The sequence below is a fragment of the Dendrobates tinctorius genome, unplaced genomic scaffold, assembly GCF_039654945.1.
Source record: "Dendrobates tinctorius isolate UK_male_01 unplaced genomic scaffold, ASM3965494v1 ptg000051l, whole genome shotgun sequence".
NCBI lineage: Eukaryota > Metazoa > Chordata > Amphibia > Anura > Dendrobatidae > Dendrobates > Dendrobates tinctorius.
Window position 1 is genome coordinate 23,848,987 of NW_027361719.1, and position 15,034 is coordinate 23,864,020.

The window sequence follows — 15,034 nt, forward strand, 5'->3', positions numbered from 1 at the left end:
AATCCAACTCTAACTTGTACTTCTCAACAACTTTGTCTCTGACATATTTGAAGATCTCCTTGATCTTCATCGTAGTGTTTGGTTGGTGTTGCCTCTTGCTTAAAGGTGTCAGCCTCTTTGGCCTTTCAGAAAAGTTGTGTATATACCGACAGACCATGTGACACTTAAATTGCACACAGTTGGACTTCCTTTCACTAAGCATGTGAATTATAAAGCTAATTGTTTGCACCAGAAATTTTTAGGGGCTTCATCGCAAAGGGGGTGAATATATGCCAATTTTTAGTTATTTTATCCCATAAATGTATGCCTATATTTGTCTCATTTCACTTCACCAACTAAGACAATATAATGCTAGCACTCATGCATCCACACATTTAAACACTACCACCACACCATCATGTTTCATTGTAGATACCATGCACTTAGAAAAATGCATTGGACAACTCATACAGAAAAAAGAAATACATTCTCCCATTGGACACTCTTTAATAACACCCACTTGGACTTAAAAAAAGTTAACTCATTAGGTGCCAAATACTTTGATTTGTTAAATAAAATACACGTTTTATTCTCCCCTTTAAGACAATATTAATTAAGGGCAAAAAAATGACAGTACAATGTGGTTTAAAGGTGTTTTCAAAGATAAACTATTAGTTAACTTGTGGATGTATAAAATAATAAATGGAACCCTTACTCTCTAGGGTCAGTGAAGATACACTGGAGCCTTGAGGCAAGAGAAATAGCACCGTTTTTTATTTTACACATCTACAAGACTTTATTTAACTAAGTGTACCCCAGAGAAGCCCTTTAATTTATACACCTTAGGTCAGACTTGGGCAAAGTGCAAAACGAATCAGCCGAAGGGCAGTAGACAGTGACCCAAGTGCTGCCCTCCCCCACCAACATCCCAATTTCTCCAGTAGCTGCATCCTCAGAATGAAGAAAGAGGTAGATATAATGGTGAAGGAGGGAGCAGCTGGATCCTTTTCCATCCTTCATTGTGTGCGACTGAGACAGCAGACATGATGACATCACTACCTCGTGTGTGCTGTGCAAAGCATCAGGGCACACAGAACAGACCGGAGCAGAGCGTCGGGAGAATGGGAGAAAGTTTTTTTTATATATATATATATATATATATATATATATATATATATATAAGTGTGTTTTTATTGGGTGTCTGTGTATAGGAGGACTATGTGAGGACTCATACTGTATATATGGGGCTCTGTGAGGTGTCATACTGTATAAAGACAGCTTCATAGTGTTCATTTGATATATATATATATATATAGTGAGCTATTTAGAAGCTCATACTGTATATAGGGGACTCATACTGTTTATGGAGTAGCTATGTGGAGGCTCATACTATAAATAGGGAGACAGACTATTTGAGTGCTCATAGTGTATATATGAAGGTTGTGTGGGGGTTCATACTCTATAGAGAGACTATTTTGGGGCTCATACTGTATATAGGGAGGATATCCACAACCTGTCTCCTCCATACATCTGTGACATGGTCTCTAGGTACCTACCCGCACGCAACTTTCGATCATCTCAAGATCTCCATCTCTACTCCCCCCTTATCTCTTCTTCCCACAACCGCATACAAGACTTCTCCCGTGCTTCCCCCATACTCTGGAACCCTCTGCTACAACACATCAAACTCTCACCATCAACGGAAACCTTCAAGAAGAACCTGAAGATCCACCTGTTCCGACAAGCCTACAGCCTGCAATGATCCTCGGTCTACTGAACCACCGCACGACCTGCTCTACCCTCTCCTACTGTATCCTCACCCATCCCTGTAGACTGTGAGCCCTCGCGGGCAGGGTCCCCTCTCCTTATGTACTTGTGTGCCCCTTGTCTTACACATGTTTATTATACTTGTCTATATTTCCCCTTTTTACATGTAAAGCACCATGGAATAAATGGCGCTATATAAATGCATAATAATAATAATAATAATATGTGGGGCATCATACTTTATATAGAGGGACATCAGTGCACACAGCAAAGACTGCTCATATAGAGGGTTGTATGGAGGCTCATGCCATATAAAGTGTAATGTGTGGGCACATATTGTATATAGGAGGTGTGAGATCATACTATATGTAGTGGGGCTGTGTGGGAGCTAATATTGTATATAATGGGACTATATGAGGGCTCATACTGTATATAGCAAGATTGGAGGGCTCATAAAATATATAGGTAGGACTGTGATCAAACTCATACTGCATATAGGGGGCTGAAGATTGGAGGACTCATAAAATATATAGGTAGAACTTTGTGCAAACTCATACTGCATATAGGAGGCTGTGTTGGGACTCATATAGTAAGTAGGGGGTGTCAGCATAGTTAATGCTGCTCATTATTAATAAAATGAATATAAATTTAACCCTTTTACCCCCCAAGCCTCTTTGCACCTTCATGACCAGGCCAGATTTTACAATTCTGACCATTGTCGCCTTATGAGGTAATAACTATGGAACGCTTCAACGGATCCCACTGATACTGACTGATTTTTTGTGACATATTATACTTCAAGACAGTGGTAACATTTCTTTGATATGACTTGTGTTTATTTGTGAAATAAACGCAAATTTGTCAAAAATGTTGAAGATTTTGCAGTTTTCAAACTTTCAATTATTATGCCGTTAAATCAACGAGATATTGTTAGGGTTGGCGGATTGCACTAAATAAAATATAAATTAAAGTGCAATCGCAACCCAGGGTCCAGTGTGCAGAGATGTAGAACTGCTGCTAGTGTGAACAATGACAGAATGAAGCAGCGAGCGTTCACCTTAATCAGACTGCGTTAATTCCACACAGTATGAACAGAATGCAGATTACCCAGCTCTGTTAACTTCACAAAGAGGTAGTGCAAAAGGGTGGAGCTTGCTCTGTAGCTGAACTGTGGTAATGGAACCCTAGAAGAAAACAGATGCTAAATCAAGAGAAATAACTCAAATAACGCTAAGTCCAAAACCCTCTTGACTTCACAGAGAAGTACAGCACATGGTTTGTGCTTGCTCTGTAACTGAACTGTGCAAACTGCACACATGGATGAGACAGATGCCAAGCGGAATAAACCATAAGAACTTCAGACTCAGAAGGTAGACAAATACACACATGTGCAGACAGAGTGGTAGAGTATCCATTCACACACACCGAACCGGAATGATACTAGTACGCCCGCATGTGCCACTGAGAGCCTTTTAACCCCTTCCTGACATCAGACGTACTATCCCGTCCATAGGACCCGGGCCCCTATGCCCATGGACGGGATAGTATGTCTACCGCGATCAGCGGCACCCACGTGGTGAGCGCCGCTGATCGCGGCCGGGTGTCTGCTGATTATCACAGCTGACACCCGGCACAATGTGTCAGGGGCGGTCACGGACCGCCCCGACACGTTAACCCCTTGCACACCACGATCAAACATGATCACGGTGTATCGGGGGTTAAAGGGAAGCATCGGCAGGGAGGGGGCTCCCTCCGTGTTTCCCTGAGCCCACCACGGCAGCGCAATGTGCAGCGCTGCTGCGGGGGGCTCCTTTCCTGCAGGCCCCCGAATCCAAGATGGCGACGGGGGCCTTGGGGGGCCTGCAGGAAGCTGGCTTCCTCAGTGCCTGCAAAGCGCAGGCATGAGGAAGCCTTCTGCACTGCCTGTGACAGATCGCTGATCTGTCACAGTGATCTGTGATGTGACAGATCAGCGATCTGTCACAGGACAGTGAAGTCCCACCTGGGACTATTTAATAAAGTAAAAAAAAATTTAAAAAAAGTGTTAAAATAATTAAAAAAAAATCGCCAAATAAATTAGAAAAAAAAATATATTCCCCCAAATAAATCCATTTATCGAAAATAAAAAAAAAAAAACAATAAAAGTACACATATTAGGTATCGCCGCGTCCGTAACGACCCACCCTATAAAACTGTCCCATTAGTTAACCCCTTTAGCGAACCCCTTAAAAAATAAAAATAAAAAACGAAGCAAAAAATAATGATTTATTATCAAACCGCCAAACAAAAAGTGTAATAACGCGCAATCAAAAAGACGCATATAAATATCCATGGTACCGCTGAAAACGTCATCTTGTCCCACAAAAAACGAGCTGCCATACAGCATCATCAGCAAAAAAATAAAAAAGTTATAGCTCGCAGAATAAAGCGATCTAAAAATAATTATTTTTTATATAAAACAGTTTTCATTGCATAAAACCGACAAAACATAAAAAAGACCTAAATGAGGTATCGCTGTAACCGTACTGACCAGAAGAATAAAACCGCTTTATCAATTTTAACGCATGCGGAACGGTGTAAACGCACCCCCCCAAAAGAAATTCATGAAACGCTGGTTTTTGTTCATTCTGCGTCCCAAAAATCGGAATAAAAGCGATCAAAAATGTCACATGCCCGAAAATGGTACCAATAAAAACGTCAACTCGTCCCGCAAAAAATAAGACCTCACATGACTCGGTGGGTCAAAATACGGAAAAATTATAGCTCTCAGTATGTGGTGATGCAGAAACTATTTTTACAATAAAAAGCGTCTTTTAGCGTGCGACAGCTGCCAAATATAAAAACCGCCATAAATAGTAAATCAAACCCCCCGTTATCACCCCCTTAGTTAGGGAAAAATAATAAAATAAAAAATATGTATTTATTTCCATTTTTCCATTAGGGTTAGGGTTAGGGCTAGGGTTAGGGTTAGGGTAGGGTTGGGTTAGGGCTGGGGTTAGGGCTAGGGTTAGGGTTTGGGCTAGGGTTAGGGCTTGGGTTAGGGTTAGGGCTGAGATTAGGGTTAGGGGTGTGTTGGGGTTCGGGTTGGAGTTAGAATTGGGGGTTTCCACTGTTTGGGCACATCAGGGGCTCTCCAAATGCAACATGGCGTCTGATCTCAATTCCAGCCAATTCTGAGTTGAAAAAGTCAAATGGTGCTCCTTCCCTTCCAAGCTCTGCCATGTGCCCAAACAGTGTTTTACCCCCACATGTAGGGTATCAGCATACTCAGGACAAATTGCAAAACAATTTTTTGGGTCCAATTTCTCCTGTTACCCTTAGGAAAATAAAAAATTGGGGGCAAAAATATCATTTTTGTGGAAAAAAATGATTTTTTTATTTTCACGTCCGAGCGTTATAAACTTCTGTGAAGCACTTGGGGGTTCAAAGTGCTCATGACACATCTAGATAAGTTCCGTGGGGGGTCTAGTGTCCAAAATGGGGTCACTTGTGGGGAGTTTCAATAGTTTAGGTACATCAGGGGCTCTCCAAACGCACATGACACCCGCAGACCATTCCATCAAAGTCTGCATTCCAAAACGTCACTGCTTCCCTTCTGAGCCCCGACGTGTGTCCATACAGTAGTTTTCTCCCACATATGGTGTGTCAGCGTACTCATGACAAATTGGACAACAACTTTTGGGGTCCAATTTCTCCTGTTACCCTTGGGAAAATGAAAAAATTGGGGACTAATTGATCATGTTTGTGGAAAAAATACGATTTTTTTATTTTCATGCCCGGGCATTATAAACTTCTGTGAAGCCCTTGGGGGTTCAAAGTGCTCACCTCACATCTAGATAAGTTCCTTAGGGGGTCTAGGTTTCAAAATGGTGTCATTTGTGGGGGGTTTCCACTGTTTTGGTACATCAGGGGTTTTCCAATCACGACATGGTGTCCGATCTCAATTCCAGCCAAAAACGTCAAATGGCGCTGCTTCCCTTCCGAGCTCTGCCATGCGCCCAAATAGTGGTTTACCCCCACATGTGGGGTATTAGCGTACTCAGGAAAAATTGCACAATAACTTTTAGGGTCCTGTTACCCTTGGAAAAATAAGAATTGAGGGTGAAAAGATCATTTTTGTGGAAAAAATATGATTTTTTAATTGTACGGCTGTATGTTATAAACTTCTGTGAAGCCCTTGGGGGTTCAAAGTTCTCACCACACATCTAGATAAGTTGCTTAGGGGGTCTAGTTTCCAAAATGGTGTCATTTGTGGGGGGTTTCCACTGTTTTGGTACATCAGGGGTTTTCCAATCGTGACACGATGTCCGATCTCAATTCCAGCCAAAAATGTCAAATGGCGCTGCTTCCCTTCCGAGCTCTGCCATGCGCCCAAATAGTGGTTTACCCCCACATGTGGGGTATCAGCGTACTCAGGACAAATTACACTATAACTTTTAGGGTCCTGTTACCCTTGGGAAAATAAAAATTGGGGTGAAAAGATAATTTTTGTGGAAAAAATATGATTTTTTAATTGTACCGCTGTACGTTATAAACTTCTGTAAAGCCCTTGTGGGTTCAAAGTTCTCACCACATATCTAGATAAGTTCCTTGGGGGGTCTAGTTTCCAAAATGGGGTCACTTGTAGGGGGTTTCCACTGTTTAGGTACATCAGGGACTCTCCAAACGTGACATGGCGTCCGATCTGAATTCCAGCCAATTTTGCATGGAAAAAGTCAAACGGCGCTCCTTCCATTCTGAGCTCTGCCATGCGCCGAAACAGTCGTTCCCCCCCCCACATATCAGGTATCAGCATACTCCGGACAAATTGCACAATAACTTTTGCAGTCCAATTTCTCCTGTTACCCTTGGTAAAATAAAAAAAATTGAACCTGAAGTATTTTTTCGTGAAAAAAAGTTAGATGTTCATTTTTTTTTTAAATATTCAAAAAAATTCCTGTGACACACCTAAAGGGTTAATAAACTTCTTGAATGTGGTTTTGAGCACCTTAAGGGGTGCAGTTTTTAGAATGGTGTCACTTTTGGGTATTTTCTATCATATAGACCCCTCAAAGTGGCTTCAAATGTGATGTGGTCCTAAAAATAAAATGGTGTTGTAAAAATAAGAAATCGCTGGTCAACTTTTAACCCTTATAACTTCCTAACAAAAAAAAATTTTGGTTCCAAAATTGTGCTGATGTAAAGTAAACATGTGGGAAATGTTAGTTATCTAGTTTTTTGTGTGCCGTATCTCTGTGATTTAAGGGCATAAAAATTCAAAGTTGGAAAATTGCGAAATTTTCAACATTTTCGCCAAATTTCCGTTTTTCTCACAAATAAACGCAAGTTATTTGAATGAAATTTTACCACTAGCATGAAGTACAATATGTCACAGGAAAACAATGTCAGAATTACCGGGATCCATCAAAGCGTTCCAGAGATATGACCTCATAAAGGTACAGTGGTCAGAATTGTAAAAATTGGCCGGGTCATGAACGTGCAAACCACCCTTGGGGGTGAAAGGGTTAAACTCAAAGCTCCACCCCAAACACTCACGCCCAGCCGGCCATGACAATGCCTGCGGACCAATCCAGAGCTGCCACATCACCATAGCAGCTAACGTCCTACCACCAATGAGAAGACGCCACATCATGCTCAGTAAGGTGATCTCTTGACTTAGACTCCAGAGCGCAAGACTGCACCTGAATATCCCTAGTTACCATAGACTTGGCTAGAGGACCTGCAGTAACCAAAAGTATACCACACGAGCCTAAGCAAGACGCCGGGACTGACGCCTGTGCTGAGCAGCAATCCTGGCGGCCGGGCCAGAGTGGGAGACCACAGCACCAGACAATGCTTGTGATCTATCCCGAAAACCATTTTTTTAGGGACCACCTCACATTTGAAGTGGTTTTGAGGGATTAATATGACAGAAAATACAGCTCTGGCAAAAACTAAGAGACCAGGGTTTTGATGTGGTGGTCTCTTAATTTTTGCCAGAGCTGTACTCAAAAATGACACCATTCTAAAAACTGCAACCCTCAAGGTGCTCACAACCACATTTAAGAAGTTTATTAATAGAGATGAGTGAGCACTAAAATGCTCAGTTGCTTGTTATTCGAACCGAGCAATTCCTAATACTCGCATACTCATTTCGAGTAATGAGTATAATGGGAGTCGATGTTAAAGCTGAGCTTTTTTTGTGCAGACCCTACAAAGTGTTCTGGAGGGGACAGCGAAAATGATCAAATGGATGGGAAAAGTGCTGAATGGAAGGAGAACAGCATGGGGAAGACCCCTGAAAGCATCTCTGACTCCCAGATTGCTTGTGAGATCAAATTTGTCATACTTTTACTCCACTTTAGAAAGTGACAATACAACATTCCAAAGTGACAAGAAATTTCATGTCACAATATGTGACTGGCCCTGTGTGGCATGACCTGACGATTGGTCGGTCACCAAACAGCTGGACAAACAGGGGACACCAGGGAAACAACGGTGGGCCCTGCTATAGGGAACAGGGAAGGGAACACCTCCTGCACTCTGCTGTGGCTGAGTCCTGGACTAAACTGACATCCCTATATGGCTTCTTTCAAATCGTCACCGAGCAGGATACCTTGCCCCTCACTTACCCTGCACCTATCCCTCACTAGGGAATTGGTAAGTGCAGACACTGGTCCCACTGCTGCACTAATAAAACGCCAAGGGGAGATACAACAGACAAAACAACACTTAGCTTTCTCTGCTGCCAATGCACCGTGCAGCAGAGTAATGCTCCTGAACTCAGCTTTCAGCAGAATCACCACTGCTCCAGAAAGCTCCTCTCTTCAGCAGAACCACCACTGCTCCCGACAAGCTGAACCACCACTGCACCAGGTAGCTCCAGTCTTCACCACGGTTGGTATCCAAAAAGGACCTGTCATAACCAACAGTCAGCTGATGCACCAGGTGACTTTATATAGGAAGGTGGGAGTGGTCACCACCAGCTGACTAACTAAACATGTAGTAACACCAGCGGCCACCGGGGGGAAAAATTGACATTAACCCCGATGGCCAGAAAGGAAAAAAGTTTATATCTGAGAAGCCCAAACTGACATAGATCCAAAAATGGATCGTTATATTTCATTTTACAGGAAAAAAAATGTTAAGAAACATTTTATCCTTATGAGTTACATATGAGGCAAAATTTAAAAAGGATTTCAAAAATAAATAATTTAAGCAAACCAAAATTGATTTTTTTTTATTAAAAAATGGGAAATTTTAGTGTAATTAATGAAGGAAGCAAGAACTGCCAAAAATAAGGGACTCATAAAGGAGGTCATCATACACATTCTGTTCAAATTGTCATGCATTGGTACTCCTAGACTCATAAAAACTACTTTTCAGGCAGAGTGTAAAGTTTAGGCCAGGGTCACACTTGCGAGAAACTTGCACAAGTCTTGCATCTCAATACCCTGCACTGCCGCTGGCACTCGGACCAGAGTGTGCGGCTGCATGTATTTCTATGCAGCTGAGCGCTCCCGTCCAAGTGCCGGTGGCAGTGCCAGGTATTGAAATGCGAGATTTGTGCGAGTTTCTCGCAAGTGTGACCCCAGCCTTAGAAGGGAAGGAGCACCATATTGTAGTGTAGATTTTACTGCTATGGTTTGCGGGTGTCATGACCCACTGGGAGAGCCCAGTGATCATAAAGACAGCACAAATGTGTCACAGAATTTTATACCATTACGCAGTGAATAAAAATGAATTACATTTCTACCACAAAAAAATTGTTTTAGCCCCAGATTTTACATTTTCACATGGCCAAATGTGTAAAAATGGCTCCAAAATTGGTCCCACAATTTCTGCTGAATACGGAAATATACCATTATGTGGCTGTATAGTGCTGATTAAGGTTTAAGGTTTAGCCGTACGGTGAGACTCGGGAGCAACAGAGCGCTATTTGCCTCCTGGAGCACAGATTTTCCTAAAATGGTTTGTGGTCTCCATATACCAAGCCCCTAAGAGCTAGAAGAACAGAATTCCCCAAGTGACCCCCTTTTGGAAATTATACCCCTTTGGGAATTTATTTATCGGTGTAGTGATTATTTTGACTCCATGGGTATTTTTCCAGAAACAAGCAGTAGTGGATGCTACTGAGTAAATTGCAAACTGCCATTGTAGTGACCAGAATATTCTAGTGACCAGTACATTGTGCCCAGCTTGAGTTTCTGGAGACACGCACCCATAAATTAGGCGGGCTCTTCACTACAGTAATACCAAACATATGAACACTATATGTGGTTTATGCACTCTGGAGCTGAGAAGGTGGGGGGGGGAATATGGATTTGGGAATTCAGAATTTACTGGATTGTTTTTGGGGGTGAGGAGCCATAGCACTTTTCCAGAACCTTTGTCCTACCAGTAACGTAGAAGCCCCCTAAATTTCCTTTGACAGATGATGGATTAAGTTGAAGCTTTTATTGGGGTAATGTTACATAACATTTGGAATTACATTTATCCTGTGCTCTACACAGAGCACTAACTTTTGGGTTTCCTTCTAAATCTCTGAGTGACTTGATTCAGATGAAACCCCCAAGGGATCCATTTACTATAATGAGGCAGCAGAGTTACACTGGACTCCATCTGGCCTCTGTTTAGCGGTTTCCTTATTTTCAGAAGTGCACAAAACTGTGGAGGACCGCACTTTTTTATACACGCTAATAAGACGGAACTCGCCAGATCACAGGCGTCCAGACAGCGTCCAGAGTGCCGCCATCTACCTCAGTATAGGGAATCTTCCACGGCGGTTCTGTCTGAATCACGTATTTCAGTGTAAGAGCCTAGCCTTACTGCAATCTTTGAGAGACGGAAATAAGAAATCAACAGCATGTGAAGAATTGGTTTTATTTATTTTTTATGCCGTTCCTCGTGTGGTTTAAGTGATTAGGCAACTTTATTCTTCAGGTCAATGCAATTACAGCAATACCAGATTTATTGCAAAAACGCATTGCCATTTTTAGATAGCTATAATTTTGCCTTATTTCGGAGTAAGGTCTTGGTTTTTGAGGGCCGAGTTGACGTTTTATTGAACAAAAGACATCAATTCAGAAATTTTTTTTTGGGGGGGGATTTATGCTATTCCACGTGTGGTAAAATTCATAAGGCAGTTTTATTCTTTTTGTCAGTACAATTACAGTGATACCACATGTATATTTTTTTTTATGTTTTGGCGCTTTTACACAGTAAAAACTATTTTATTGAAAAAATTATTATTTTTGGTTCGCTTTATTCTGGAGAGCAATAACTTTTTTTTATTTTTTCTCTGACAGAGCTGTACGGCAGCTTGTTGTTTGCAGGACAAGACGACATTTTCAGCGATTCTATTTTTATTTACAATCATCTTTTTAGTCGCAGTTTGTCCACTTTTTGTACAGCGATATGATTAAAAAGCATGTTTTTTTCCCTTTTTTAATGGTGTTCACTAAAGGGGTCTACTAGTGGGACATTTTATGGGGTGCGTAGTCACAGATACGGCAATGCCAAATGTGTATTTTTTTAGTTTATTTTTTTAATGTAAAAATAGAAATGTATCTTTTTACTTTGTCCCAGTATGGGACTTTAACTGTCAGCAGCCTGATTGTGGTTATAATCCATTGCTGCACTGACACAATAATGATATCAGTTCACCATGGCAATGATCGGCCCCCACGATGCCTTCTAAATGCTGTAATGGCTATCGATGGCCTGAATGTACTCTGTACAACTTAGGTCGGTAAGTATAATAATAGTAATAATAATAATCTTTATTTTTATATAGCGCTAACATATTCCGCAGCGCTTTACAGTTTGCACACATTTTCATCACTGTCCCCGATGGGGGCTCACAATCTAAATTCCCTATCAGTATGTCTTTGGAAGTATCAGCATACAAAGACGTACTGAGTACGTACAATGTCTTGAAAGGGTTAAAATAGTAATTATAACAAGACAGGGGTTGTTAATATTAATATTGAGCAGAATTAACTTCAACCTATTAGTTTCACCCTCCACAACAAGTGCAACAATGTGGTCACTCGGGAAAATTAATTGACCACCCCTGACTTAGGTCAAATATGTGCTTTCTTTGCTTTCTGTCTGTACCTTTGCTGTCATGTTTGTACTATTAGTTCAATTTCATCATATTAAAATATCTATAGCTTTTTAAATACATTGTCGTATTTGATGAAAAATCTGCTTATCACTATTTTACATTTGGCTAATAAGATTATTGCTATTGTGCTGTGCTAACCCTTGTTTATATGAGTTATAATGGGCATAAATCCATATTTGTCATTGTGCCCAAAATTACTCAGTGTTATCTACTACACGACAGCTGTGACTGAAGATGGATCATGAAAAATTTCCATCTGTTTAAAATAGTGATATTACAAAAATTAGGAGGCTGCTAATCATATGCACAAAAGAAATTCAATATATATTATATATATATATATATATAAATATACAGTATGTCTGTTTATAGTAAAGATAAAACTAAAACAGAAATACTCTTTACATACTATCCAACTACTGAAGGGATTGTCCAGGCTGAAAAATCACCCAGGGAATACAAGGGAATCGTCATACTGTGTGCTATCACAATTTGACAATTTGCAATAACATAAAATCACGACAGACTTTTCCTTTCAGCTTGGACAACCCCAATAACAAAGTTATTATATATGTTATTGTAAAGTTGGATAGTATGCATAGAGTAAGATATTGGTTAAGTCTCTAAAGGGTTATTCCCATATAAACAAGATGTCTCCTATCCATACTTTGCTGATCACTGAGTTGTCTGACTGTTGAGACTACCAATGATTCCAAGATGAGGAGGGCATTGGAATCCCAAGAAATGGGACTTTAATCCTGAATAGTGCCCATGCTTGGCCCCAGTTCAAAAAACAATTGCGTAATTGGAGTTTTTCCACCATTTCTCCTCACTTTGATTTTTTCCTCTTTTTCAGTAGATGATATGGAGAAACGAATGATGTAGTTTAAAACTACCACTACTAAATCCAAATCTTTGATGTTTTTAAACAGAAATCTTCATATGTCTACAAATTTCCAGCATCACTTCTGAAAAGGTTTTATGAAGACAATTCATATGATGGTTTTGTTGGACTTATGGGCAGAAGAGACTCCGGTAAAGTAAAAATACATTTATTTATCCATTTATTATATTTCTCATTACACAATATTATGTCATTTCTTTATTGGAGCCATACAAGGGGCATTTTATAGGAAGTCAATTACCAGTCAATATGTTTTTATTTTGGAGTGTCGGACTTAACTGGAGGACTCATAGAAAACCCTGATAAGCACATACAAGTTCCCTATAGTTGTTGTCCTTCGCCTTTCATCCTAGTACACAGTTTTACAAGGCATTACAGCTGAGTCTTTGGGCCTGATTCATTATTACACTTGTACATTTGCACTTTTTTGTCTATTTTTTTATTTTTTTTTTGCCTGTTTTTTATTTGCACCTACTTCATTTAATTTGTGCATTTTTTATATCCTAGTTTATTTATTCACCCAATTTTTGATATTTTTTTCTGTTCGCCATTGTGGAGTTTTTTCTTGTCCAGATGTGTATGGTTGAATATTCATCAACTGGAAATTTTAAAAAAGTGACAATATTTAGATTAAATATACTCCATTCCCCTCCTCCCCCTACCACATCCCACTCCAAGTGATTTTCTGTATGGCAGCTAGTTTGGTACAAACTTTTACATCATTTAATGAACGTGCAAGTTTTTGAATTAGAAAGTCCCAAAATAGATCAAAGATGAAAATAAAAAAAACATTTTTTACTTTGCATCAAATTTATAAAAGTTATATGTGCTTAATTTTCAAGAATTAAGAATAAAAAATTTCAGCAAAAAACACAATACCAATAAGAAAAATGACATAAAAATGCAAATGGAACTCTTTAACTTTATATTAATGCGAGAGGGGAATAGTCTGCTGCCAGACTCTTCAGGTGGTGACTAAAAAGGGGTTATTCTAAACACATTTATCACCTATCCGCAAATGAGACTAACTTCACACAAGTTTATAAAAAAATTTCAATTTTCATGCAGAAAGAAATGTACAATTTTGGGTTTGTTTAATTTAGCACTAAATATATACGGTAATGAGTAGTCAGCTGATCTAACCGAAATCAATGGCTTCACATCTGCTTGCTCCACTGAAAAACAAGCAAACAAGTTTTCACAAAACTGCATCTATGGAAAATTGAAGGTAAGGTATGCATCTCAGGATATGGAGACATAGCTTTTCTTTTTGAAGAAGTTTTTAAAGAGGTTTTTAGTTTTCAAAAGATAGAAAACAAACAGATCTAGATATCTGGTATCAGTGTAAACATTCTGACCCACAACATACAGTTCAGTTCATCTTAAATGGCATAACAATGGAATTAAGAAAGAGCTGTTTTTTTTTCAAATGTAACTTAAGAATTTTTTTTATTTTTTAAATGCATTTTATAGTGTTTTAAGTGGTGCTGTAAAATCACATTTTTAAAAAAAATATTATATAAAACCCTGTCGTGGGCAGCCCATTCTCCAGACCTGAACCCTATTGAAAACCTCTGGAATGTAATCAAGAGGATGATGAATAGTCACAAGCCATCAAACAAAGAACTACTTAAATTTTTGCGCTAGAAGCAGTGTGAAAGACTGGTGGCAAGCATGTCAAAACGCATGAAAGCTGTTTTTAAAAATCATGGCTATTCCACAAAATATTGATTTCTGAACTCTTCCTGAGTTAAAACATTAGTATTGTTGTTTCTAAATGATTATGAACTTGTTTTCTTTTAATTATTTTAGGTCTGAAAGCACTGGTTTTGTTTTTTTAATTTTGACCATTTCTCCTTTTCAGAAAAAAAACCCCAAAATTTATTGCTTGGAAATTTGGAGACTCGTCAGAAGTTTGTAGTCTAAAAGAACAATTGACATCATTTTACTCAAAAATATAAAGAGAAAAATCAGACAAACTGAAAATTTGGAAGTGGTCTTAAAACTTTTGCCAGAGCTATATATATATTATATATACAGTGGGGAAAAAAAGTATTTAGTCAGTCAGCAATAGTGCAAGTTCCACCACTTAAAAAGATGAGAGGCGTCTGTAATTTACATCATAGGTAGACCTCAACTATGGGAGACAAACTGAGAAAAAAAAATCCAGAAAATCACATTGTCTGTTTTTTTTTCATTTTATTTGCATATTATGGTGGAAAATAAGTATTTGGTCAGAAACAAGCAATCAAGATTTCTGGCTCTCACAGACCTGT

At 39.5% G+C, this 15,034-nt stretch overlaps 1 protein-coding gene across 2 annotated transcripts in view; it reads left to right on the plus strand.

Annotated features, from left to right (window-relative positions):
* The window catches only part of TAC3 (tachykinin precursor 3), a 211,697-nt gene that overhangs the window by 157,762 nt on the left and 38,901 nt on the right, over positions 1-15,034 (plus strand). For both annotated transcript variants that reach the window (XM_073576858.1, XM_073576859.1), the window contains exon 3: positions 12,787-12,889. In XM_073576858.1, coding sequence (XP_073432959.1) covers positions 12,787-12,889 — 103 coding nt within the window. The remainder of the gene's footprint in view (positions 1-12,786; positions 12,890-15,034) is intronic.